Source organism: Trichosurus vulpecula, chromosome 3, assembly GCF_011100635.1.
Source record: "Trichosurus vulpecula isolate mTriVul1 chromosome 3, mTriVul1.pri, whole genome shotgun sequence".
Lineage (NCBI taxonomy): Eukaryota > Metazoa > Chordata > Mammalia > Diprotodontia > Phalangeridae > Trichosurus > Trichosurus vulpecula.
This window is the reverse complement of record NC_050575.1, coordinates 278532746-278559951: the sequence shown is the minus strand read 5'-3', so window position 1 is coordinate 278559951 and position 27206 is coordinate 278532746. Positions and strand designations below refer to the sequence as shown.

Here is a 27206-nt window from a genome sequence, read left to right as displayed (position 1 = left end):
ACCTCATGGCTGTAAGAAATGGAATTATGGCTAGACATAATACAAGAAAGCAGTAAGGAGAGGAAAGGAAAAGAAGTCACAACAGACTACAAGTATGGAATGAATTACTGTGATTTTTAAATATACTGAAATGTACTAATAGAAAGATAAACACATGAACAAGAATAATGCACTATTGGAATATAGCTCAACTTAGGTGTAGAATCCACAGTGCAGGAGAAATAAAGAGAAACAAGAAAGGGCACCGAGATAGATGAGACCCAAGAAGAAAAGTTTAAGAAATGGGTACTTTCAATGTAAAGTGAAGAAGGTTTGACTTAGTAATCAAATTTTACACTTCTGGAGAGTTATTATGTAGGGAAACTGGTGACAGATGTTTTCTATCTCCACAACAGAATAAGAGAAAATAAGCTTAAATTGAATCAAAGGAAATTAAAACTTTCAGAAAGATGTGCATCCTAATAAACAAAGTTATGAGGTTCTAAAATATTTTTTCCATAGATCTTGTGAAATTTGGAGAACTTTCAAAAAGTGAAATAGGCAACATCTACCCTGACTATGCAGAAGACTAAACAGACTAGAGATCCTCTTCCTACCTGGCCAGCTCTATGATTTTGTTATAGCAAAATTATATTCTCCTTGCTAAGAGAAAACAAAGCTCTGTAGGGATTTAGAGAATTGAGAACCACAGCTTTATCAGAATTAACAAAACTGATGTATCGAAAGGTTCTTTTAAAACAGAGATATATGCTTCCCAGGTCATGGTGACCTACTTAACTAACAAAAAATTTGCTTGGGTTTTTTTTAACTATTACATATGACAATGCCAATACAGCTGTGGAAATGCAAGCTGTGTCCTATTTTGCCTTATGCATCATCAAGAAAATTGCCAGCTAAATTCTGATTCCAAAATCTTTATTGTTTGTGATGATGCATCTAGCAAAAGACACAGCTTGATTTGCAAACACTAAGCAGAGCTAGTGATGCTGCCAGTTGGGAAAAAATATTCGTTTGAATCATTTAATTTGCTTTGAAGGTCACTGAAGAAGAGTATTCATGTTCTTGCAAGGCATATGCAACACCCAGGTGTAAGTTTGCTGAACCTTATAGAGTTAGAAGGCACTTTAAAAGCTCTTTATTGCAATCTCACACCCAAACATGGGAACTGTTTCTACCATATCCTTGATATGCAGCTTCTGCTTGATTACTTGCACTGATGGGGGAACTTAATGCTTTGAGGCAGCCAGTTACATTGTTGGATGGCTTTAATTTTTTGGAAGGCTTTTCCACTTACTTCTATCCTTCTGTAACTTTTGTTCATGGGTCCTAGTCCAGTTCTCTGGAACAAATAAAATTCTTATTCTTTAGCATACTACAAGCTATGAGCCAAGGAAATTATTGTGATTTTAGGCTGCATTAATAGAGGCACAATAAACAGGAATAAGGAGGTGATCATTTTGCTCTGTTCTTCCCTGGTCAGACCACATCTAAGGTACTGTGTTGAATTCTTGGAGTAACTTTTCAGGACAGATAATGTTAATATAAAGAATGTCCAGAGGAGGGCGATCACAATGGTGAAAGGCCTCAAGTTCTTGTCATATAAAGATCAACGGAGGAACTGGGGATGGTTAGTCCGAAGAATAAAAGACTTATGAAAACACAATAGCTGTCTTTAAGTATTTAAAGGGCTTTAATGTAGAAATCATCAATTTGTTCTGCCGGGCCCCAGAGAAAAGAAGTAGGATCGGTAGATGGAAAATGATGAGAGAGAGATAGAAAATGAAAATGGGGCTGGTGTATGGAAAAACTTCCTAAAAATTAGAGCTATCTCAAAGCGGAATGGGCTTCCTCAGGAGGCAGTGGGTTCCTGCTCCCTTGAGTTCTTTGAGCAAAGTCTAGGTGACCACTTGTCAGGTACCTTATAGAGGGGTTCCATTTTTAAGTGCAAGAAACACTAGCTGGCCTCTGCGATCCTTTTTCAATTCTCTTAATTCCTATGATTCTGCCAACCTTTCAAACACCTGAAACCAGCTATCATATCCTTCTAAGTCTTCTCCAGTATAATCATGACTAGTTGCCTCAACCTTTTTTAATATAACATGGTTTGCAAAATTCTTGCCATTCTGGGTACTCTCTGAATGTCTCTAGTTTGTCAATGTCTTTCTTATAGTACCATACGCACCCCAGAAGTAGACATACTATTTCCCATGTGGTATGATCAGATCAGAAAACAGGAAGACTATTTATCACCTCTCTTGGTCTAGACATTATATTACTTCTATTGAAGCCTAAAATTCATTACCTATTGTAGTAGTTTCATTACTTGGTTTGTTCACATATGAGCTTATCATCAGCTGAGACCCATCAAACTGGAACCCTACCCACCCTATTTGTGCGCATTCATCCCTATTAAATTTCATCTGATTGGGTTAGTTTCATCATGTAAGCCTTTCATAGTCTTTTGAGCCCTAAATGTACTGTCCACATGAATTACCTACTTTTGCATCATCTAAAAATTTGGCAACTATGGCTTCTATGTCTTCACCTAAATCATTGATACAATTGTTTTATAAGTCACTGTTCTGCTACTAGAAACTCTCTCTAGATTGACAATAATCCATCAATCAGCACATTTTAGGTATGGCTGTTCATCTATAAACCCATCTAACTGCAGAATCATATAGCCATATTTTTTGCATCTTGTCCACAAGGATATCATTTAGAAAACAAAGTTTAAATTTTTAAAAAAGGTGTCATTCAACAACCATTTATCATAAGATGTGACTTCTAAGATTCCTTCCAGGTCCCTTAGTCTCTTATTATTATATTATTATTATTATATTTATATATATTATTATATCAAATTATACAGTTGAAGAGAAACTGGCCCATGAGTCAAAGACCTAGATTCTAGTACCAGGTCTACCACTTATTAGCTGTGTGACCCTGTACCAGCCACTTATCTCTGATCTTATTGAAATGTTGTGAAGATAATACATATGTGATAAGTACTTTGAGACCTGTCATACAAATGGAAAATGCTGTTGTCGTTTTTGTTGTTATTATTTCCCTGACATAACCAAGGAACCTTATCCAAAAAAGCAAAGGGGCTGATCTGATATTATCACATAAGCTTTCTACTCCTGTCTGGACCTGAACACAAGTCCTTTCTACAACATACCCAACAAGCAGTCATTTGGTTTTTGCTTAAAGACCTTCAGTGAAGGGGAACCCACTGTCTCCTGGTAATCCCACTCTACTTTTGAATACTTCTACCTAAAGTCGTTATTCCCCCTTGTATCAGGCTCAAAATTTTCTCTTTGTTATTCCCATCCATTGCTCCTACTTCTTGCCTGCTTTGAGCCAAGTACATCCACTTATTGGTCATTGGTCAAGGATCTACAATTTGAGTATGAACAATAAAATTCTTATTTATAGATGCTCTAAAAACTGGGCGATTCTTAGCACCCTGTCTCCTCTTTCCCATCACTCTACACCACCACTGAAGAAGCAGAAAGGTGTGAGGCTGAGGTCCATTTTGTATTTTTCTTTGTTTCATGAGTCATCATGGCCAAAACATTCACCAGACGTTGCAGTTAAATAGAAGGATGGCTCATAGCTACTTCTTGGAAAAGAAAAGAAAAGAGTTGGCAAAATGGGTTTATTATATGCCCAAACATTATTTCATAGGTTATTTGGTCATAACATATTACATAACTAATAATAAATATTTGCAAAACAACTACCATGACAATTATGGCTTAAGCACCAACATTTGTTGCTAAGGCTAAAGAGGTAGAGAAATGCTAAATTCTATTATAAATGATACACTAAGACTCTCCAAGTTAAATTAACATGACATACATTTTATATTCCATATCTTCAATGCAAAGGTGAGGAAAGTTCTTAATAAAAAAAATTCATTAAAAAAGGACAGTGGGAGCAAGTACCGAACATATCTGCAACAAATCAAGTCTAAGTGGCTTTTTTGATAGGAAAGTCAGCAGGATCTGATTCTTTGGTACTATGAGTACATGTTCATAGAGTTATCTGAGCACTGGACTTAAATGAAGTCAGGAAGGCCTGGATTCAAACCCTACTTCATACAATTACTGATTTGTGACTCTAGACAAGTCATTTAAACTTTGTATGCCTCAGTTCCCTCATCTTTAAAATGAGGGGCTTTGGACTCAATGACCTCTAAGGTCATTTTCACCTCCAAATCTATGATCCTATAATTTTAAGGAATGGCCAATCCTTTGGTGTTGGAGGGAAGTCCCCTATTTGGGAGTCATCAATAATTCAAGGCAGGTTCCCCCATTTCGGGGATATTTGCATCACAAGCAAGTTGAAGCTAGATTAGAATAATGCTAGGATTCCAATGGGATGTTTATTAGTTATAGCAACAAGATCCTCCAGATGAAGCCCCCTTGGAGGTGATGCTGATAAAAAGACTTTGTTAAGGCCCAAGTGAGGAATTAAAGCTTTGTTTAACAGAGTATCCTGTACCTCTTCTTATTGACTGGCTCTTTTCCTTTAATCATGCCCAGATTCCATACTAAAAAAAGTTCATTTGACCATATTATTCCATCAAGTTATTGACCTATAGCATTCCTCCCTTTCATAGCCAAATTGTCTATAGCTCTTGCTTACACTTTCTCATTGACTTCTCAACCCACAGCCAAGATGGCTTCTATACCCACCACTTGACTGCAAGTGTTTTTCTAAGGTCATTAACAATTGTTTCATTCCTAAATCCAAAGGCCTTTTCTTAGTCCTCATCCTTCTTGACCTCCCCCAACATTTGACACCGTTGACCACCCCTTCCTTCTAGATACTCTTTTCTCTATGGGTTTTCCTGATCTTGTTCTGTTGTGGATCTCCTTCTAGCCATGTGACCATCCTTCTTAATCTCTTTTGCCTGATCACTATCTCTATCTTTCTCCAAACTGTGCGTATACCCCAGGCTTTGTCCTGGGACCTCTCCTTTTTTCTCTCCCTACTTTTTCCTCCTTGGTGATCCCATCAACTCCCATAAATTCAACTATCACCTTTGTGCATATGACTCTCACATTTATATATCCAACCCTTATCTCTCCCATCTGCCAATCTGCAATCTCCAGAAACCTGTGGAACATCTCCAACTGGATGTCCCATAAGTTTCTCAAACTCAACATGTCCAAAAAAAAAAAAAAAACAAAAAACAACTTATCATCTTTCCCCCTAAACGTAGTCCCAGTTTCCTTATTTTTGCTGATAGCACCACAATCCTGGTCATCCTGGTTTTGAATTCTTTGGTCTTCACTATCATTCACCTAATATATCCAATCGGTTGTCAAATCTTGTTGGTTTTGCCTCCACCACATTTCTCAAATTTCTCCACTTCTCTCTATGCCCACAGCCACTACCACAGATATGGCCTTCAGCACTTCTCACCTGGACTACTGCAATAGCTTCCTAATTTGTCTCCCAGTATCCAGTCTCTCCTGTTTCCACTCCATCCTTCTGATAATAGCTACCAACATGATATTCCCAAAGCACAGTTCTGACTATGTCACTCTGCTATTTAAGTGGAGAGTTTCAGGGGCTACCCACTATCTCCAAGATACACATTCCTCTTTTAGGTGTTTGAAGCTCTTCATAATATGGATAAAGCTCTTTTCTTTCTGGTTGATTATATATTGCTCCTTATGTACTCTATTGATTAGTCAAACTAGCCTAGTTGCTGTTCCCCATAAACAACATTCCATCTCTGGCCTCTGAGCTGTTGCCCAGCCTATCTCTGTAACAACAATGTTGTTTTTTAAGGAAAGCAATTTTAAGGGGTTAGTGATCTCAGTTTAATTAAAATACATATATCATTCACTTAGTTCAGGGGAAAAGTCAGCACCCTGAATTTTGGAGCAAATACAAACAGAAACTATAAACAGATCAACAGACAATCTTTGTCTGATCAAGACATCACATACATAGTTACCAAAAAGAGAAGCACCAACATCTGGGTTTTCAAAGCCGGGGGCGGTGGGGGGGGAGGGGGTACACTTTCAATGGCTACCCAGAGTCTCATCACCAACACTCTTTCAATGAGTGTGCCCCCAAAGGCAAAATGCTAACCTCTGGGTTTATATACACTTCTTCAGGGTCAAAGGGTGTCACAACCACCCAACTCAAACCCACGTGACTTAGGCCTTCTTGTGACTTAAATGCTTGCTCAGGGTCAGAGGGGGAAACTAGGCCTTCCCTTGAAATAAGCAGGTCATCAAAGACTCACCATTCAAAGATTCCTCAGTGCTGAGAAGCACTCCAAAACTAAGACAACAAAAAGTCTACTTTGCTTGCCATTACATTTGACAGGCAAAACTCATCAAAGGTACTTGATTACCTCAGCATTCCAAAAGAGAAAGCAGTAAAAAAAAAAAAAAAAGTCCCACCCTAATTACCATAACAATTTCCCACACCTGGAATGCTCTTCTTCCTTACCCCTGCTGGTAAGAACACTGCAGGTCTTTCTTGGGCACCCCAGTTGCTACTGCCCCATCCATCTTGCAAAATCACTTTATGTTTATTTCATATACATCCCAAATTTACCTATTCATGAGCAAACTGAATAATTCCAATAAAATATAAGCTCCCTAGTAGCAGACTTCTATTTTTGTCTTGTTTCCTGAGAACCTAGAACCATGACTAGTATATAGTAGGTGCTTAATAAATCCTTGTTGATTGATTCTGAGAGTTATGACTGACCACATTGCTTTTTTGATAGGTAGATCAAGGAAATAAACTGGATTCTAATAAGGGATTTTAAGATATTCTTTAAGACGAGACTTGTGTGGACTAGATAATAATACAATTAGGTCTGTTCAGCACTGGATGACCATTCAGATCTAAAAAGTGCTGATGCTTTTATCATTGCTGTGAACCTCAGGCAATCAATCTAGTAGAGTGCTGCAGCGTTCTTTGCTCTACCCTCTTCAGTACAGCATTTTTATCAGCGACATGGATGAAGACATATGTGGCATGCTTATCAAATGTGTGGACACAAAAGGTGGGAGGAATAGTGACTATTGTGGATGACAGAAAAGAGATTCTCCTCTTTCTGCACTCCCCACCCTCTCCCCCCACCCAAAACAAAACAAACAAAAACAAAACTTGCAGACTAGGAATAATAGCCAGAGATGAGGTCAAATTTGACAGTGATGCATATGGAATCCTATCCAGAAGAAAAAAATCAATTGTACAATTACAGGATGAGGGAGATATGGCTAGAAAATAGTAGGCATGAGGAAATCCTGGGAATTTAATGAAATGCAGGCTCATATGAGTCAACAGTGTGATAAGAAATACAAAAACTTTAATGGGGTCATAGATTGCATTAATGGAAGTACAAGCACCATAACAAAGGTAATAATAGTCCCACTATCCTGCTCCCTTATCAGATCACATCTAGAATATTGTGTCCAGTTCTGGTCTCACATTTGTAAAAGGACATTGATTACCTGGAGTATATCTAGATGGTAATGGACAAACTTAAAACCATGTCACATGAGGATCAGTTGAAGGAACCAGGAAGATTTAAAGGGAGTGTGCTACCTGTCTTCAAATAGCTGAAGGGTTTTCACGGTAGGAAAGAGATTAAAATGGCTAGGAGCAAAGGATGGAGGTTGCAGGGAGACAATAAAAGAAAAATATTTGTAACAATTAGGGGGGATCCAAATATAAATAGACTACCTCAAAAGGAGGCAAAATCTCCACCACTGGAAGTTTTCAACAAATGCTCTAAGTTCATTTACTCGAGATGTTATAGAGGGGATTCACGTTTCAGTTAAGGTTACACTAAATGACCTCTAAGATTCCTTCCAATTCTGTGTTTCTCTTCTCCTCTTGTCAAGAGAAAGAAACTGGGATGGAAGTGGGTGAAATATTACCAGATTACAGAACCTTTAAGAACCAACTGACAAAGTATATTTTATTTTTCTTATTAAACTCCTATTACAAAGGAGTATAAATTCACCAAATAGAATTTGCAGTCTGGGATGACAATACTATTTCCTGCTAAGACTGGCAAAAGACATGCCACATGCTGTGGAGTGAGCTCACTGTTCTGTGAATGATACTGTAGCTTACCCAGATTCCCAGTCATTTGCCTTCCAAACCATCTCCCTGGGTCAGAATGTTGAATAGGGTACCAGTTTGGCTGATGAAAACCAAACAAATTTATACTGTGCAGTAATCTGGCACCTCCAAACCCCCTTTGGCCATCCTCAAACATTTCTTTTCCCCAGCTGTTCTAAATTACATTCCTGAATGGAGGACCGTATACCTTCCTGCACAACTGCTTCTCATGTGAGCTTCCTAGACTTCCCCCTAGAGTTTTCTGGATAACTTTCATCTAGGTGATAACTAGGAAGGATAACCCTTCCAGTTCCAAGATTTTCTGATATTATAATTTTTCAAACTGAGAGAAGCAAGTTTTCATCCCCAAGTCTCCTTCAGGATAACTCTTCCATGAATCCCTTTAGAATCAATTGAACTTCCCATATAACTGAAGAGATATGTATATGACTGACAGTAAAATAACAATATAATTCCTCAATAGTAGCTAAAGATGACCACAGGCAAGAAAGACAAAAGAAAAACTACAAAGAATCACTTAAGAACGTCAATTGTTGAAGCAAATATACTATCTCTTGATAAGCCACAGAATCTAACAGACATGAAGAGATGGAGCTACAAATTCTAGAGAAAGATAGGAAGCACCCCCCCCAAAAAAAACAAATCCATTCAATTGGTAAAACTGACCAAGGAACAGATTGATACCAAGTAGAAAGTGTACTGTATTTTAGCCTTATGTTGGTCATGTTAGACACACCCTGAGAATACAGAAAGTAACTCTGTTGATAGTATTATTTATTTTTGACAGCGAAGGATAGAAACCCAGATTCTAGTCTTCCACCAACTAACTGTATGACCTGTCCCCCCAAAAAGAATTTACTTGGCTGTAAATCAGGTTCATCTGCAAAATGGGGATGATGTTTCCTATCCTACCTTCCTCATGTGGATGTTGGTGAGGATAAAATGAGATGTTTTATGTGCAAAAGCTTTGAAAAATAAAAATACTATACAAAGTGCAAGGTATAATGTACATTGATGTGTGTTTGTTTTAAACAGGTATTTTGGATAAATATTTTACAAAAATTACATTTTCTTTTCATTATTTGTTCCTGTTACAAAGACTTTCATCAGAGAAATGAGAGAAATCACAGCACATTTAGAATGCTCTTCTGTTCCTCATTCTTTGTTGTTGTAGACAGGTAGCAAAATGTAATTACTATTTTCTTTAATATAATTTGGTAGTTGATTATGTGTTAAACCCATCTCAGCTCACACACACAAAAAAGCCTGTGATGTTAACTAACTTGAAGGTGAAAACTGTCTGAAAGGCATCATTTTTGTTGTTGTTGGTATTATGTGCTCTAGGAGAAAAGGATAACAGGTTTTCATATATAATAAGAAAAGAACATGACAATGGGCCAGAAAGTTTCCTATTTTCTCTACTTATACTTTTGTTCTCCACAAAGTCTCACTCTGATGCCTCATAATCACATGATGGTGATCCTGCATTCTTAAAGGTCACACCAGTGGGAAGAGAGCAATGGTGGGATCTATCACCCTGAAAAGACTTTGGGAATTTCACCAATGACAAATGGCATCTTCTTTCCAGGGCTCAACAGACATAAGGGTAGAAAGGCTCACAACCATCTTCCATTCTACTTACTATCCAATATGCCTAATAAAATCTTTCAGAACCAGAAAAACAGAGGAAATTCGAGATAGTTTATATTTTCCATATCCTTTGGGCACTGCCCACAGAGGTTTGGCTCTAGGGGACTGAGGGCAAGGGAAGAACCAGAGACTTGTCTTTTTAAAAAAATTTTATTAGCAGCAGTCTCCAGGCTTTTGTGGTCTTAGACATCACCTGGGCACAGAGTACTCAGTTGTGGGAAAGATATCAGAGGAAGCCAGGTTAAGCAAGAAAAGTAGGAAATCACTGCAAGTAAGAGATATGAGTATAGAACCATAAGGGGAACATAGCAGAGATCTGGCCAGCATACATTCTGTGATGAGTCCTGAGGAAGGGTACTGCGGACAACAATTATGAACTATGGCCTAGGTGAAATCTGTCTACACTGCTAATCAAGCAAAAGCAGAAAAGGAAGAGAGTGACATATTCTTCCTCTCTCATTCCTTCTTTCCAGGGGGAAGATGAAGCTCCTCATGAGTTGTTCACCCACTTTGACTTCCTGCTCCTTCCTTAAATGTTTACTTTTATTTCTAGGCTTTAAATTTACGATAAAAAAAATGCTGGCCAACACGAATACAGGATGGATGCTATGTTTTATTACTACTAGATGCAGAAATAAGGAACAGAGATGATATGGATTTCCCTTTAAATCTAAGCTGGACTATAGCAGTTGGAGCAATAAAGAAAACAAGATGGATCTCCTATTCAGGGAAAGGAGACAATTTGGCAAGAGTAAAATTGGAGCTGAGCTGTTAGGTAAAAATGAGGAGGCCTACAACTCACTATGCATACCTAGCAAATAATCCAAGACAAAGATACTCCTACTAAATATACAAGCCAATATAGCCCCAAAAGCAAGCCAGTGGGGCAGGTGGACATTTTTCACCTCCTGCGGGAGGTAGAGTGCATAGGGTTGAAAGGAAAGTCCCCTTCTCAAGGGGAAAGAAGTTGCTAGGGAAACTCTGCCCACCTGAAAGGAGGAGGGGCACAGATAAGCACACACAGGTACCCCATCCCTGCCCCTGGGCTCAGGAGTGATTGACAGTTTGGCCTGCCAAACTGCCAGCACCACCTGGTGGTTATAAAAGAAGGTAGCAAACTCATAAACTGAATATTGCTCAGGGAAACATTAATTTGCCTTAGAGAGTCTTAAATATAGGCTATTTCAAAAATTTCTTTTAAATACTTTTGAGAAAAGAACATGTAATAAGCTAAAATATATATGAGGTATCAATAAGAAATAGGATGAGGTAAGTTAATAACAATTACTATTTGTAATTTACTATTTGTCTTGCATTATGTAATAATGTGTTACAAATACAAAAAACTAAGAACTAATCGTTTGAACCAGAAGTTGGGAGTGTACTGAAGTAACAATTCCTTGATTCCTTATTTTTTTGGTTACTAATTTTAGATTTTATCTTAGATTAATTTCTTATAAGAATTCAAAAAATGAATGATTTCAATAAAAATCATACCAATTTATGTCTGAATATCTGATTATGAATTAGTGAAATTTGACATTTATACAGGTCTAGTTACATGATTTTCAAGTGAGAATTTCTACTTTATTTGAGAATATACTATTTAAAATAAATCTCATTTGATTAACCAAATGAGCTGTTCTTTAAAAGGGACAGGAGGGAAAAGATCCAGGAAGCTCTAGTTTTATCATTTAAAAGCCACAGACCAAAATGTTTTGTCCCATATTATTTTAGCAGATAGTTGGCACAGTGGATAGGGTGCTGGATCTAGAGTCAGGTAGACCTGAGTTCAAATCCAGGCTCAGACATTTCCTAGCTATGTGACTCTGACTGCCTCAGTTTCCTCATCTGCAAAATGGGAATAATAATAGCACCTGCTTCCCAGGGTTATTATGAGGATAAAATTGAAAACCTTTAAGTGCTATATAAATGCTAGCATATATGTGTATGTCTAGATGTAAATCCTAGACATATGTACATATATATATATATATATATACACACACACACACACACACATATATATATGGGTACATACAGACACACAAGCATTCACATCACATTCAACTGTACTTTCACTTTGCTGAACGCTTGGCGTCCTCTCTGGTTCCAAAATATCATCAGGATGCGGTCTGCAAAGTCCATGGAAAGCTCTCAGGTCAAAACATTGATGTAGTAGTTCCATGTTCACTTGTGAACACACGCTCATGAATCCCACAGCAGTGCCTTTATCCTGAAACAGCCAAATTATAGGATTACCTTTTCGAATCTCAAAGCCATGGTGCTGCACATATAAACATGAAAAAGAAGGAAAAAGAGACCTAAAATGGTAAATCTGTTCCAATCTAGAGAGGTCTCAAAGAAATCGGGTTAGATCTCAAACTAAGACTCTTTTCTTATGTCATCAAGAGGCAAATTAAGGCTAGATATAATAAGTCCTAGCAATGAGAGCAACCTAAGAGAATAATGGACTGTCTCAGGAACTAGTCACTTCTGATCCTCACTTGACATCTTTTCTTAAAATAAATGAGTGTATTATTAAACAATTAACACTGAATATTCAATTCAACCACCAAACTTTCTTAGTAACCATTTACCTTTAAATTATTTGAAACATATAAGCATCATAACAGTTTTTTTTCAATCCTTCTAAGACCTCATCAAGATTGTTTGTGCATTCATTCTCACTCATTTTTCCTCTTATATAATCATAATTAGGGTACATTCCATTTTTTGGTTCTTTTATATACATATATACACACATATACATATATATGTATATATAAAACACCATAAAAATCTCACCAGATTTCTCTAATCCTCATACTTGTTGATATTAATTATATTGTAGCAATCCATTCCATTTCAATACCACAGTTTATTAGCCATTTCTCTATTGTTATACATTTAGGTAATTTCCATTTTTTTGCTATCTGCACATGATGCTACCTTTGAATAGACTGTGATTTTTGTTTGTTTATTTTGATAACATTTTCCAGGGATATTTCCAAGGGTATGATCAAAAGGTATAATCATTGTATAATTTATTTTAGACAGCACCAAGTTGCCATCCAAAAAGATTCTATAAGTTCGCAGTTTTATTAGGAATAAATTGTGTGTACCTGTTTTTTCACATGAACAAAAACACTGAGTTTCAATTTTTAAAATTATTTCTGGCAATCTGACAAGCAAGAAACTATATAACAAAATTATTTTAATGTATATCTCTGAAAAATTAGTGAGGTAGAGCATTTTTCCCTGGGACTATGGAAAAAATAAATTAAATAGAACAAAAATTTTCTCTTTTGAAAACTATCTGCTTCCAGAAAAAATATAACAAAATCCATCTTGAAAAACAAAGGATGGAGGATCTCAACAGGGCTTTTCTGTTAATTTGTAAAATAGTACCGTGTCTAGCACTAACAGCATCACATCTCAAACTATATAATCAGTAACAATCAAAACTATTTTGTACTGGTAAAAATAAAAATACAAAAGTCAGTCGGTGGGATAGATTAGATACACAAGATATAGAGGTAAGTGAATATAGTAGCATGGTGGTAAATCAACATCAAAACTTCAATTACCAGGGTGACGACTCATTCATTAATTCATTAAATTAGCTGCTGGGAAAACTGGAAAGCAACCTGACAGAAATCAGGATTAAACTAACATGTCACATACCAAAATAAGCTCCAAATGTATACATGAACTAGATATAAAAAATCACATCACAAATACATTTTAAAAATAAGGAAGGAAATACCTTTTGCAACTATGGATAGAGGCAGAGTTCTTAATAAAACAAAGGATAAAGACAATAACAAGACAAACTGTACAATTTTGATTACATAAAATTAAAAGCTTGTGCAAACAAAATCAATGCACTTAAAATTAGAATGGAAGCAATTAATTGGGAAAAAAAATTTTGCACCACTTCTCTGATGAAGATCCAAGATATATACAGAATTGACTAAATATTTAACAATAAAAAGACTTCCCTGATAGATAAATGGCCAAATGACATAAACAAGTAGCTACGGGGGAAAAACCCAAGCTATCAACAAACAAGAGAAAGATGCTCTAAATTGTTAATACTAATACAAAATAAAGCAACTCTGAGAAACCACCACAGATTCATCAGATTGTCAAATCTGACAAAAAAAAAAGCAAAAGGACAACTATTGGAGGGCTTGTGAATGGACAGGACTACTAATGTATTGTTGATAAAGTTGAAAATTAATAAGACGTTCTGGAAAACAATTTGGAATTATATCCATAAAATTAAAAAACTGTCCATTCCCTTTGACCTAATTACACCATTACCAAGCATATATATCAAAAGAGATTAAAAGAAAAGGAAAAGGAGTCATACATACAAAAATATTTTATGACATAAAAATGTAATGGAATGTTGTGCTGTAAGAAATAATGAAAGGGGTGGATTCACAGAAACCTGGGAAGATTTGTATTAACTGAAGCAGAGTGGAATGAGCAGAACCAGGAGAACAATTTATGTCATACAACTCAGTAAAGAAAAACAACTGTGAAAGACTTAATATCTCTGATCAATGCAACAGCCAACCACAACTCAAGAGGATAAATGATGATGCATGGTACTCACCTTCTTACAGAGAGATGTTCAACTAAGGGTTTAGAATTAGATTTACATTTTTAGATGTAGCCAATGTTTAGGTCTGTTTTGCTTTTTATGCTTGGGTTTTTGTTGCTGTTGTTTTTTTAACAAGGCAGGATTTTGTTTTGTTTTATAATTTGGAATGGGAACTGAGAAAAACGGAGTAGCTAGTGATACTGATGCCAAAAGAAAGAAAGGATCACTGATATGTTTAAACATACACAGAAGAGAACAGAAGGAAGTCCAGAGGAAAACATAGACAAACAAGAGAGTTATGAAGCTAACATGTTGAATTTAGTATATATTATATAGAGGCAGCTAGGTGGCATAGTGGTTAAAGGACAGGATTTGGAGTCAGAACACCTGAATTTGAATCCTGCCTCAGATATCAACTACTGGTATGACTGGGAGCACATCAGCCTGTTTCCTTATCTGTAAAATGGGAATTCTAACAGCATCTAGCTCACAAGGTCTTGTGGAGTGAGGTAACAAGCGTAAATTGCTTTGCAAACCTTAAAGCACTATAACATATTAGCTATTATAATTATTACTACTTGAAAAAAGCAATCTATACAAAACAAAGATTCACACTTTCATATACAATCCTCTTCATATGGAAATATTCATGATTTTTGGTATTCATCAAGCTCAGAATAACAAAAAATAAAACTTAAAAACAAATTGTCTGTTTTTATCCCTTGATTATCCATCCTGGACTATAATTCAGCATTGAGACTTTTTAATAGTTTCTTATATATTTCAGATGTCAAGTATTTATCTGTCATATTGTTACTGTTTAATTGTTTTTCATTCTCTTCATAACTCCTTTTGGGGTCTTCTTAGCAAAGATGCTAGAATGGTTCACCATTTCCTTCTCCAGCTCATTTTGCAGATGAGAAAACTGAGGCAAACAGGGATGAGTGACTTGTCCAGGGTTACACAGTGCAGTAAATGTCTGAGGCCAGATTTGAATTCAGGAAGAGTAGTCCTCCTGACGCCAAGGCCTGCACTCTTATCTACTATGCCACCTCACTGCCCAATTTGTTGTAAATATTTTCCCAGGTTATTATCTTCTTAATTATTTTTGTTGTACAAAGAAATTTTATCTCTGTGTAGTCAAGTATACTTATCTCTACTAATTTATCTGATTTTTAATTTCTAAATTTCTAATTTAACTAATATCTAATTTCTAATTCATCTACTATTTAATTTATCTCTAATAATTTCTTATATTTTTGAATTGAAAACTTAATATCCTCCCTACAACTAAAATATTTTATTCCAGTTTCTTCCATGTTGTTTTAATTTGTTAACATTTAAGTCTTTCATGAAGCTTGAATTCACTGTGGTATATGATGAAATATGAATCTAAATTTCTTTCCTGCCAGATTGCCAACCAATTTTCCCAAGTAGATTTGTTAAGTAATTAATCCTTTCCCTAGTTTTAATTTTGTGTACATATCAGAGGATCAGATATGCCCTTCTTGGTGAGTTTTACAGAGCATATGTAGATATTCTCTGCTTGGTCCTAATTCAACATGTAGAATGAAAGCCTGTTTCTAGCTATGTGTGACTGGAGGTTTGTGATGTGTGATGACAAAAAGTATCCTAATTGGTTGCAGAGCTTGAAGAACCAATGGTTCAGGAAATGCTGAGTCAGAATTGATTGTGCATACAAAATCAATGACCCACCCATCTCTCACTCTTTTCCTTCCTGCTGTCAAGTGAGACAAAAATGCTTTGAGCTACCGAGTGGAAGGAGGGGCAGCTGGCAGCATTCCCCCACCCACCCAACTGTCATGGTACCTCTATTTCTTTTGTGTTTATTCTTTCCAGATTTTAGGGGAATAAGTATTTTGAGATGGGAGTACCCAGACATTTCATGGTAGGCCCAGATGATACAGAGGTTCTGTAGGTAGGCAGTGGCAAAACCCACTGGAGGTGGTAGAACTGGATGCCAAAGAGGCAGAGAAGGATGACAAAAGAAGTGTATGCAGGCTAATATGGAAATACTATCACTCAAGGATGGTGGCAGCTTCAGGGATCATGACCCCTTGTGATGAAGAGAAGTACCAGCTCTGGTCTCAAAAAAACACTGACCCCCAAGAGTCCAACACCTAGGGGGAACTTCAGAAGGAATCTATGAGGTGAGAAAGGAGCTTCCAGGGCTAGGAGTCAGGAGGGACCTCTTGGCCACATCTACAAGTGAACCTCACAACCACTGTACTATGGACCTATTCTCCCCGCACCCCCACCCCGCTCCCACACACACAGCCTCCAGGGAGTTTGTGTGTACAAGGGGGAAATGTGTTTCCATTTGAGGACGGAATATTGTGTACCAACCATTCTTGCTAAATCTTCTCAGGATATCCTTCTCTAAAAGTTAATGGAGAGTGTGAATAGGTAGATTAAAAGTAAAGAAAGAGTAAAAAAATCTGATCAGAGGTGAGGTAAGGAAGAGAGAATAATAAAGGAACAGAAACAGATCATGTCATTTATAGATCAAAAGGGGGAAAAAACCCTATTAAAAAAACTCTTTATAGAAATAAAGGTAGATATAATTGGAGAAATATTAATTGCTCATGGGTAGGCCATGCTAATATAATTAAAAATGACTATACTACATAAATTAATTTAATTTATTCAATGCCATGCCAATCAAACAACAAAAAGATTACTTTGTAGAGATAGAAAAAATAATAATGAAATTCATATAAAGGCACAAAAGATCAAGAAGCTCAAGTAAAGTAAAGGAAAAAAGTGAGGGGTGGAGGGTGTTAGCAGTAACAGAACTATGCACTACTGATCAAAATAAATTGGTACTGTTTAAAAAATAGAGAGGTCAATCACTAGAGCAGATTAGGTGTGTGAAATACAGAAACAAATGAATCTAGTATTTGGTAAGCCCCCAAACCTCAACTAATTGGGTAAAGACTTTACGTTTAGAAATAAAGGGTAACATCCAGGGCTGTGTTGGTGAAGGTTTAACAACTGGCTCTCTTGGGGCACAGGAGGGGGGAAGAATATATGCACAACACACTTTTAGGTTTAATTAGAATTATTAAGATTTTCCCATTACTTTCTTAAGTCTAGACCATCAACAAAATAATAAATCAAGTCCTGAAGTGTAACTGTTTACACCAAAAATTTAACAATTGGCTCTAATGACCTAGTTTGAGTTGGCTCCAGCACACCCCTGGATCATAAATTAAAAGATCAAGGCAGTAATATTACCTTTCAGTTCTATGGGTGGGAGAAGAGTTCACTACCAAATGTTCTAGTCTGATCCTAACTTAGGATGCCCCCCACCCTGTTAGTTTATGTTTGACATTGAAACAAAATGGACTTCTGGATCATGTGAGCAACAAGATAATAGACATTTTTTCTAATCCCCATGAACTCTCAAATTTCTCCAAAACAGAAATTATGGGCCAAAGATAAAGCAACTTCGGCCACTTCCATGGATTAGGAAATCCTGGAAATTCTGGGTAGAAATCCTACACAGAATACAAAAGAAGGTTAAATTTTAAAAAACAAAACAGGAACTGACATTCACTGACCCTGAGCTCACTCAGCTCCCTTCTGCCACCTCCCAAATTCCCAGCAGCAAGGCCACACACCAGAAGACAAGGACAATAACAAAGGCTTATCAAAACCCACTCCTGTACCACATTTTCCCCTCCCTCTTTCCACTGCTATAGAGAACCCAGTTCCAGGCTGCAGAAATTTGCTCCTTGGGCTTCAACAGTCAGCTCGGTCAGAGCCCTTCAGGAGCAAAATCCTGCCAGGGGTTGCAAGCTGGATGTATCAGAGCTGCAAAGTCCAGAACTACCAGTTCTAGGGAAACCAGGCTCTGAGTTGCTGGTACCAATTTTGGCAATCATTTTATAATTAAGTCTATGAAGCACAGACCACTTTCATCAGCTTTTCTCTTCAGTATTACCCTTTGCTGTTCTTGCCTATTTACTTTTCCATTATGATTTTGACTAATTTGATAAAAAAAATCCACATAATATTCAGATTGGTACTGCATGAAACATATACATTTGAGAAGAATTGTCATTTTTACTATATCTCAATTCGATCCATCCATGAACACTGAATGTTACTTCAGTTATTTAGGGCCTCATTTATTTCGGGCATGTATATATTAAACATATATAAAAATACATAGATGCATATGTGTATGAAACATGATAGTAGTATATATATAATGTGTATAATACATGCATATATACATATTTAAAACACACACACACACACACACGTGTGTGTGTGTGTGTGTGTGTGTGTGTGTGTGTAGGTCTTCTGTATCCCTAGGTAAACTATTCCAAAAAATTTAGTAGTTTCTGTTGTTATAAAAGGAGTTGCCTTTTGTTATGTTTTCCTCATCTTTATTACTAATAAATAAGAATTCAGATGATTTCATTTACTGTCTCTATTAATTTTTTTTGTTGGAGCAGTTGGATTGTCTAAATACATTCTCATGTCATCTGCAAATAATGATAAGTTGATCTTTTCATTTCCAGTGTTAATTCTTCTAATACAGTTTGCCTGGTTTATTTTAATTGCTAGGATTTATAATGCTATGTCAAATAAAAGCAGAGTGAGCAGCCTTGCTATTTAACTTGCTTAGTTTTTAATGGAAATGCTTCTAATGTTTCTCCATTGAATATTATCTTGGTTGGCTGAAGACGTTTTTATTGTGTGGAGAAAAAAATCACTCCATACCTATTCTTTTTAGTGTTTTTTAAAAACTGTGAATACATGTTGAATTTTATCTGTTTTCTGGAACTATTAATATAATAAATAAAAATGAACACAACTGATATGAAGAGAAGATAAGTTGATCATGTGGTGAGGGTGAGAGATATGTGGACAACAAGAGTCTTCTACTCATATTTTCTAGCTGTTGGGAGAGTGCAAAAAGAGTCTCCAGCATGTTGGTCAGGCGTAGATGAGCTGTGAATTGCACCATTGGAGTTAACATCCAAATCGATTTGATCAAATGATATAAAATCAGTCCATCGATCCTCATATATCCATTCAAGTATCAATATGTATTTTTAGTTTTTTTGATTTTTAAGTGTTATTATATTGATAGTTTTCCTGGTATTCAACTATACATATGTGCCCAGGATAAACACAATTTGGTCATAATGAATAATCTTAAGGCACTGTTGTCTTCTCATTAGCTAATATTGTATTAAATATCTTTGCATAAATATCCATTAGAGAAATTGGTCTGTGATTTTTGTTTTTGATGATGTCAAATCAATACTCATATATCCATTTAAGTATTAATATAATCTTCATCTTTTTGAATATACATTTCTTTGATAATATTTTTTATTCCAGTTCTTAGTAGTCCATTATTTATCATGTGCTGCAACCTGCTCATGCTTATGATGAACTCTCTTATTGCCTTCTGAGTAATACTCATTTTTGATTCTTTGGAGATCATGGTGTTCCATAGCACATAACCAACAGCGGTAGAATAATGGCATTAAAGAGATGGACGTTTTCATCAGGAAGGACCTTGGAGTCATAAAAGGGAACTTTGTAATTTCCCAAAAGTTAAAAAAAACTCCTCGTTTTACTTTTCAATCCAATTGTTCATTCTCTATAATATTTATTTCTCCTTTTACCATTACAATCATTCTCTCTCTCTTCTCTCCCCACCCCCCTCTCTCTCACTTTCCCTTGGATTATTAAAGAGTTCTTACCTAAAGGTAATAACAAGTTTAAAGCATATTATTTTTGTTAGTCACTTATTGTTCAACCAGTTTGAAGTGCCACTGCTTCTAGGGATCTCTGCACTTGTGAATGTTTGTTTTATTTTTGCCATACAATATGGCCATGGTTGCAGAGTATGTGATATTGAAGTCCAATGGTCTCTTTATTTTAATGACTTTTGCATACCTTTGTCCCACTCTGATGGTTTTCCTTTGTTATTTTTTAAATTTGACATTACTCTATATGTTTTAGGACTTATGTTTTAATAACCCAGCTAGTAGCTTCTGTGGGGGCGTAAGATGCACCCAGGAGGCTGCTGGCACGCCAGAAAAGCACAGGTTCTTTTTATCTGCTTAAACAAGGAAAGCACGGTGAAGGGGTTGACCAGCTTACTTTAATCCAGCATTCAGTTAGCATACAGACAACAGTCAGCTAGTTCAGGGGAACAAACAGCCAGCACCCTCAGGTTCAGAACTTTCATTTAGTTCAGGGGAAAACAAAACCACCACCCCAAACTTCAGAACTAAATACAAACAAATTACAAATATCAACAGACAGACCCAATACAATTCATAGTTACCAACATCTGGGCTAGCCCGAGAGCAAGGGCTGGCCCAGAGTCACGCTCCCCACAATCAAATTGACATTTATTTATTTTAATTTGACAATTCTTTCTAAAAGAATTACTTGTTAAAAATTAATTTATTAAGTTCTTACCATGACAAACACCATGTTAGCATGGTACTGGGAATACAAATACAGTAGCAAGTCAGTCCCTAGCTTCGAGGGACTTACATGAGATAACACATATTGGGAAGGGTTGGCAATGGAAAGGGATTTTGGTCTGGGAAATCACAGTAATGGAAACAAAAGAATATTTACTTAACATGTTCTTTCCAGAAGCAATGGTAGTGTTAATTGGATTACAATTCTCAGAGAAAAAGGTGGAAAGCAAGGGTGGGGGTGATACTCATTCAACAGAAAATGGTCTAAGTGAAGAAGTATGTTTCCAAGTAGTTCAGAACAGATTGGCTTAGCCTCTCCCAGGCATGCTCTCTAGTGGTCTAGTTTGGAGAGTAGTATAGCAGTGACAAGATGATAGGAAATGTTCTCAAAAATTAAATAGTTGGGGACAGAACCAAGATGGCAGCTGGAAAACAGTGACTCACTTAAGCTCTCCCCTAAGTCCCTCCAAACACCTGTAAAAAATGGCTCTGAACAAATTCTAGAGCTATAGAACCCACAAAATAACAGAGGGAAACAAATCTCCAGCCCAAGACAGCCTGGATGGTCCCTGGGAAAGGTCTATCACACTGTGCTGGGAGTGGAGCAGAGCCGAGCATGGGCCGTGCCAGGACAGACAAGACTGGGAGTCAGGCAAAGCAGGCCTTAGAGCCATGACACTGAGCTGTATAAGTTACCAGACTTCTCAACCCACAAATGCCAAAGAAAATGGAGCAGGTTAGTAGGAAAACTGCTGGATCAGGTGAGAGAAATGCATGGTCCAGCCCCAGCCCTGGGAGTGGTGGAGATGGCCGGTAGCAGCAGCCGGAAGCTCCTGCGGCTCTTCCAGAGCTCCACCACCAGATGCTTCTGGAGTCCCTGGCAGATCAGCAGTCAAGTAGCAGATCAGAGTGGGAGTACAGGGAGTGTTTTGCTGGCGCAGAGGCAGGGTTCTCTTGCTTTGCTCTGCTTGGATCTGGGTCACAGTCCTGGTTGGCAGTTCTTGAGGGAAGAGGAGCGCTGGTGTGGCAGAGCTTGTGGTGACTGGAGTAGAAGTAGCTCTGAAAACAGCAGTACAAGGCCCCTAAAGCTTGGGACAAAGTACTCTCTACTCTAAAAGCAGTCATATCCTGACAAAAAGCTCAAGGGTCAAGTAGTTGGCTGGGTACATGAATAGGCAGTGAAAAAGGACTCAGACTCATACTATAGAATCTTTTCTTGGTGACAAAGAAGACCAAAACATACAGCCAGAAGAAGTCAACAAAGTCAAAGAGCTTACATCAAAAGCCTCCAAGAAAAATATCAATTGGGCTCAGGCCATGGAAGAGCTCAAAAAGGATTTGGAAAAGCAAGTAAGAGAAGCAAAGGAAAAACTGGGAAGAGAAAGGAGAGTGATGCAAGAAAATCATGAAAAACAAGTCAATGACTTGCTAAAGGAGAGCCAAAAAAATACTGAAGAAAATAACACCTTAAAAAATAGACTAACCCAAATGGCAAAAGAGCTCCAAAAATCCAATGAGGAGAAGAATGTCTTAAAAGTCAAAATTAGCCAAATGGAAAAGGAGGTCCAAAAGACCACTGAAGAAAATACCACCTTAAAAATTAAACTGGAGCAAGTGGAAGCTAGTGACTTTATGAGAAATCAAGAAATTATCAAACAGAACCAAAGGAATGAAAAAATGGAAGACAATGTGAAATATCTCATTGGAAAAACCACTCACTTGGAAAATAGATCCAGGAGAGATAATTTAAAAATTATTGGACTACCTGAAAGCCATGATCAAAAAAAGAGCCTAGACACCATCTTCCAAGAAATTATCAAGGCCCTGATATTCTAGAACTAGAGGGTAAAATAGAAATTGAAAGAATCCACAGATCACCTCTTGAAAAAGATCGCCAAAGAAAACTCCTAGGAATATTGTTGCCAAATTCCAGAGTTCCCTGGTGAAGGAGAAAATATTGCAAGCAGCCAGAGAGAAACAATTTGAGTATTGTGAAAACACAATCAGGACAACACAAGATCTAGCAGCTTCTACATTAAGGGATCGAAAGGCTTTGAATATGATATTCTGGAGGTCAAAGGAGCTAGGATTAAAACCAAGAATCACCTACCCAGCAAAACTGAGTATAATACTCCAAGGCAAAATATGGATTTTCAATAAAATAGAAGACTTTCAAGCTTTCTCAGTGAAAAGACCAGAGCTGAATAGAAAATGTGACTTTCAAACACAAGAATCAAGAGAAGCATGAAAAGGTAAACAAGAAAGAGAAATCATAAGGGACTTACGAAAGTTGAACCGTTTTCTTTACCTTCCCACATGGAAAGATGATATTTATAATTCATGAGACCTTTCTCAGTATTAGGGGAGTTGAAGGGAATATACATACATATATATATATATATATATATATATATATATAGAGAGAGAGAGAGAGAGAGAGAGAGAGAGAGAGAGAGAGAGAGAGAGAGGGCACAGGGTAAGTTGAATATGAAGGGATGATATCTAAAAAAAATTAAATTAAATTAAGGGGTGAGAGAGGAATATATTGGGAGGAGAAAGGGAGAGATAGAATAGGGTAAATTATCTCACATAAAAGTGACAAGAAAAAGCAGTTCTATTGGAAGGGAAGGGGGGCAGGTGAAAGGGAATGAGTGAAGCTTCCTCTCATTGGATTTGACCTGAGGAGGGAATAACATACCCACTCTATTGGGTATCTTACCCTGCACGAAAGTAGGGGGAAGGGGATAAGAGAGAGGGGATGATAGAAGGGAGGACAGATTGGGGGAGGAAGTGGTCAAAAGCAAACAGTTTTGAAAAGGGACAGGGTCAAGGGAGAAAATTGAATAAAGGGGGACAGGATAAGATGGAGGGAAATATAGTTAAGTCTTTCACAACATGACTATTACGTGAGTGTTTTGTATAATGATACATGTGTAGCCTATGTTGAACTGCTTGCCTTCTCAAGGAGGGTGGGCGGGGAGGGAAGAAGGCAGAGAATTTGGAACTCAAAGTTCTAAAAACAAATGCTCAAAAAAAAGTCGTTTTTACATGCAACTGGGAAATAAGATACACAGGCAATGGGGTATAGAAATCTATCTTGCCCTACAAGAAAGTAAGGGGAAAGGGGATGGGAGGGAGTGGGGTGACAGAAGGAAGGGCAGACTGGGGAATGGGGCAATCAGAATATATGCCATCTTGGAGTGGGGGCAGGGTAGAAATGGGGAGAAAATTTGTAACTCAAAATCTTGTGGAAATCAATGTTGAAAACTAAAAATATTAAATAATAAAAATATGAAGTAAAAAAATTAGGTTTTTTTATAATTCTGGAGTCTTATAATAATGTGCCTAGGTGAGTCAAAGTTAGGATTTCTTTTTGCTGATGTCCCATGTATTCTTCTAACTCATAGAGAATTGCCTAATCTGATCCAAAGTGGAAAATTATCCACAATATCATACATTATATTATCTATAAATAACCTATAATTAATTGTTTCAGCGGTATGTTATCTATCCCATGCATTAATGATTCAAATCAAATCATCATCCATCATGTGATACAACAAGCTGCTTTTTTCCCTTTCATGACTTTAATATGGTGGTGGTGAGAGACAAGATGGGGGCTGGAAAGCAGGGACTTGCTTAAGCTCTCCCCCAGATCCCTCCAAACACTGGCAAAAAATGGCTCGGAACAAATTCTAGAGCTGCAGAACCCATGAAATAGCAGAGGGAAACAGGTCTCCAGCCCAGGAGAGCCTGGATGGTTGCTGGGAAGGGTCTATCCCATGGTGCTGAGAGTGGAGGGCAGCCCAGCATGGGCTGCGCTGGGACAGACCAGACCCTGAATCAGCCAGCCAGAACAGGCCTTGGGGCCATGAAACAGTGAGCTGTGGCAGTTACCAGACTTCTCAACCCATAAACGCCTAAGAGTAGGGGACAAAAAACTCCAAGGTCAAGTAGTTGGCTGGGAACATTAACAGGCAGTGAAAACCAACTCAGATTCAAACTCAAACTCTAGATTCCTTTTTTGGTGACAAAGAAGACCAAAACATACAGCCAGAAGAAGTCAACAAAGAGCCTACATCAAAAGTCTCCAAGAAAAATATCAATTGGGCTTAGGCCATGCAAGAGCTCAAAAAGGATTTGGAAAAGCAAGTAAGAAAAGCAAAGGAAAGACTGGGAAGAGAAAGGAGAGTGATGCAAGAAAATCTTGAAAAACAAGTCAATGACTTGCTAAAGGAGAGCCAAAAAAATACTGAAGAAAATAACACCTTAAAAAATAGACTAACCCAAATGGCAAAAGAGCTCCAAAAATCCAATGAGGAGAAGAATGTCTTAAAAGGCAAAATTAGCCAAATGGAAAAGGAGGTCCAAAAGACCACTGAAGAAAATACCACCTTAAAACTTAAACTGGAGCAAGTGGAAGATAGTGACTTTATGAGAAATCAAGAAATTATAAAACAGAACCAAAGGAATGAAAAAATGGAAGACAATGTGAAATATCTCACTGGAAAAAACCACTCACCTGGAAAACAGATCCAGGAGAGATAATTTAAAAATTATTGGACTACCTGAAAGCCATGACCAAAAAGAGAGCCTAGACATCATCTTCCAAGAAATTATCAAGGAAAAATGCCCTGATATTCTAGAACTAGAGGGTAAAATAGAAATTGAAAGAATCCACAGATCACCTCTTGAAAAAGATCCCAGGGGTAGCCAAGTGGTACAGTGGGCCCTGGAGTCAGGAGGACCTGAATTCAAATCCAGCCTCAGACACTTGACACACTTACTAGCTATGTGACCTTGGGCAAGTCACTTAACCTCAATTGCCCTGCCCAAAAAAAATACAAAAACAAAAAGATCCCAAAAAGAAAACTCCTAGGAATATTGTCACCAAATTCCAGAGCTCCCAGATCAAGGAGAAAATATTGCAAGCAGCCAGAAAGAAACAATTTGAGTATTGTGGAAACCCAATCAGAATAACCCAAGATCTAGCAGCTTCTACATTAAGGGACTGAAGGCCTTGGAATATGATATTCTGGAGGTCAAAGGAGTTTAGATTAAAACCAAGAATCACCTACCCAGCAAAACTGAGTATAATGCTCCAAGGCAAAATATTGATTTTCAATAAAATAGAAGACTTTCAAGCTTTCTCAGTGAAAAGATCAGAGCTGAATAGAAAATTTGACTTTCAAATACAAGAATTAAGAGAAGCATGAAAAGGTAAACAAGAAAGAGAATTCATAAGGGACTTAAAAGTTGAACTGTTATGTTTACATTCCTATATGGAAAGATGATGTGTGTAATTCATGAGACCTTTCTCAGTATTAGGGGAGTTGAAGGTAATATAGACAGAGGGCACAAGATGAGTTGAATATGAAGGAATGATATCTAAAAAAATGAAATAAATTTAAGAGGTGAGAGAGGGATATATTGATAGAGGGAGAAAGGGAGAGATAGAATGGAGTAAATTATCTCACATAAAATGGCAAGAAAAAGCAGTTCTGATGGAAGGGAAGAGGGGTAGGTGAGGGGGAATGAGTGAATCTTACTCTCATCGGATTCAATCTGAGGAGGGAATAACATACACACTCAATTGGGTACCTTACTCCACAGGAGAGTAAGGTGAAGGGGATAAAAAAAGGGGGATGATAGAAGGGAGGGCAGTTGGGGAGGAGGTAAGCCAAAGCAAACACCTTTGAAAAGGGACAGGGTGAAGGGAGAAAATTGAATAAAGGGGGACAAGATAGGATGGAAGAAAACAGCCTTTCACAGCATGAGCATTGTGGAAGTGTTTTATATAATGATACATGGGTGATCCATGTTGAATTGCTTGCCTTCGTAGGGAAGGTAGGTGGGAAGGGAAGAGGGGAGAGAACTTGGAACTAAAAGTTTTAAAAGCAGATGCTCAAAAAAAGTTTTAAAAAGTTGTTTTTTGCATGCAAAAAAATATGGTGGTGGTGAGCAGGAAAGGGAGAAGTAGAGATGCTTGATAGCCTTCTTCTGCAGATTACTTCTAGGTACATTTGTCCTCTTGATAGGTAGATCTTAAAAGAAGGGGCTAAAGGTATTGGGAGGTTGAGATTTCATACCTTTCTACAATCAGGGGGCTTAGGCCTTTTGGAGTTTTAATGTTGTATCTTTCAAATTTAAATCAATTCAGTAAATATACTAGAATATGCAATATGCATGTATAGTATTATTTAAGTCCCAAAAAGCAGGATAGGAAATGCTTCTAAGTATGGTTTAGACTATCATTCTGCAAATTCAAGTAATATATAACATCTCTGATGCTGTGGGAAACTGAAATTCTGGGTTTGTAACTC

General features: G+C 37.2%; 1 protein-coding gene across 1 annotated transcript in view; it reads right to left on the bottom strand.

The window, feature by feature from the left end:
• CFAP61 (cilia and flagella associated protein 61) overlaps window positions 1–27206 on the bottom strand; it is a 362517-nt gene that overhangs the window by 300109 nt on the left and 35202 nt on the right. The window contains exon 7 of the mRNA XM_036749971.1: window positions 11825–12019. Coding sequence (XP_036605866.1) covers window positions 11825–12019 — 195 coding nt within the window. The remainder of the gene's footprint in view (window positions 1–11824; window positions 12020–27206) is intronic.